General features: G+C 39.9%; 1 protein-coding gene across 1 annotated transcript; it reads right to left on the reverse strand.

Moving 5' to 3' along the window:
• Positions 1 to 731: 731 nt before the first annotated feature.
• LOC107469865 (uncharacterized) lies at positions 732 to 1,652 on the reverse strand. Its single transcript, XM_016089246.1, has 2 exons — positions 1,551 to 1,652; positions 732 to 1,247 (listed from the first exon to the last, which is right to left on the reverse strand). Exons 1-2 carry the CDS (start codon positions 1,650 to 1,652, stop codon positions 732 to 734), a joined length of 618 nt encoding a protein of 205 aa, XP_015944732.1.
• Positions 1,653 to 2,282: the final 630 nt, after the last annotated feature.

A 2,282-nucleotide genomic window follows, 5' to 3' on the forward strand; every position in this document is an offset into this window, starting at 1 on the left:
TATTTTCTTCTATAGTCGAAACTAACTATTGACAGTTGACAAACTCTTATGTCGAGAAAAATCAATTTTCTATGCTAACAATCAGTGGCGAAGATTGAAAAAAAAATTTGAAGGAGGCACAAATTTAACATAAAATTATATAATAATATTTATATTAAAATAAAATTTATAAATATAATTATTCTTTAAGTTTGTTACTAATAAAATAATAGATAAATAATTCTACGGATAAAAAATATAAAATAATTTATAATAATACTCTTTGAGTCTTTGTTGACTTGAAATTTATAATACTTATTTAATATTATTTTTACTCAAAAATATTTAATTAAAAAATCAACAAATATAAAATAATACTAAATTAAATAAATAAAAATGTTATCTAATTTCACAGAGATGATACAATAAATATAATTGTTTGAACTCGAAATTTAGATTAAAATATTGAAACTTCTCAAGTTACAACTTGTAAATTCTTTTATCATCTATAAAAATAAAATAACATCAATATTTATTGAATAATTTAATATTTTTTGTATAATATAAAATAAAAATAAATAAACAGTAAAATATAAAATAGCACTAAATTAAATAAATAAAAATACATAATTTTTTATAACGTTTTTTTTTTTGAAACATAGAAAGCTCAACACATTAAAGTGGAGCATAAAATAAAGAAGAAGACACACAACGAGCTACCAACCAAACCAACACCTAACATCCCAGACCTATCAACAGCCTCCCCCAGAATCACCACCATGCCATTCTGTATAGCTCATCACCGTCTTTGTGTGAATTACCTCCAGGCTTGCTCTTGTATTCTTAAAGATTCGTGCATTCCGTTCCAACCAGATGTTCCAAATAACTGCAAAGAACACTGTCATCCACATCTGTTGCCCTTGTTGTCTATTATGCAAGCCATGCCAGCTTTCAAACATTTCCCTAATGGTTCCAGGGATCACCCACTCTCTACCTAGTGACCTCAACCACTTACACCACACCTGCCAAGCTACATCACACCTAAGGAATAAATGCTCAGCAGATTCTAATTCCTTAGTACACATTACACATAAACTATCCCCCAGAATGTTGACTCCTATTTTACCCAGCCGCTCCTTGGTGTTAACTCGATCAACTAGCACAAACCACCCAAATAGCTCAATCCTCGGAGGAACAAAACCTTTCCAAACGGAGCTCGTGAAACTATAACTCGTTATTTCAGCCGAAAGAGTCTCCGCTTGTATAGCCTGTATCACAGAACGAGTAGAGAAAACACCTTTATTGCCAAACTTCCAGACCACGCTGTCCTCCCGACCTGATGACAACCTCACTGGCCTTAACCTCTCATGCAGCTGATTGACAAGTTCTAGTTACCATTGGAACAACTCCCTCCTCCATTGGAAATTCCAAATCCAATCAAGCCCATCCCAAAAGCCACAGTCCTCAATTTATATTTACTTTTCAAAGACTTCAGCATGCTCATTTTACCGTCCCCCTCCACCCCCTAATATTCCAACTGCCCACAATCATTTAAATAAAGTTTTGCTCACCTTTTGTTTATTTTTTGGCCGACTCCTTCTCGCCTTTTCCTTCTGCTTCGCTAGCCTTCTCTTTGCCGCTATTTCCTCATTTTGTGCTTGTAGAATCGCCATAATGTCTTCTTCCTCATCGTATAAAACCGCTCCCGATTCCACAGCCAGTGCCCAGGTTGCTTGGTTTTCCTGACTCTGTACTCCCTGCGTACCCTTGTACTCCTCCCCTTCTACATGACCACCTGGGCCCAGCTCATTCCCTGCTCCACCCCCCGGGCGTCGCTTTTAGCAGCCACCCCCAATATGTCTCCCTCTGTATTGCCTTTAGCTTCTGAGGTTTCACCCTTCCTCGTTTTTCGGCTTAGATTCGTTTGGGAACCATCATCGTGGAGACCGGTCTCACCACCACCGTGCTGCGCCCCTTGTATCTGCCGGCGATTTGCTTCCCCCACCCTCGTCCCCTCATGCGCTACACCGCCACAATCCAACTCAACACCAGCCTCCTCAGTCGGCCCTACTCCCTCCACCTTCTCTTCCAAAACCTGGATCCTATCCTCCAACGAGCCCCTAGCTGTGTGCCTCCCCTCTCCCTCCTCAAGTTCCTCCTCCTCTTGGCACCCCAGCCTCTCTCGCAAACCTACCATTTGCGCCGCATCACCCAGATCTCGTGGGACCTGCCGGATCATAAGACTACCCGACCCGGCCTTGCCCCCAATGGAGAGAGATCCATGGACCGTTGCATGCAGTAGA

This window comes from Arachis duranensis, chromosome 10 (genome assembly GCF_000817695.3).
Source record: "Arachis duranensis cultivar V14167 chromosome 10, aradu.V14167.gnm2.J7QH, whole genome shotgun sequence".
Taxonomy (NCBI): domain Eukaryota; kingdom Viridiplantae; phylum Streptophyta; class Magnoliopsida; order Fabales; family Fabaceae; genus Arachis; species Arachis duranensis.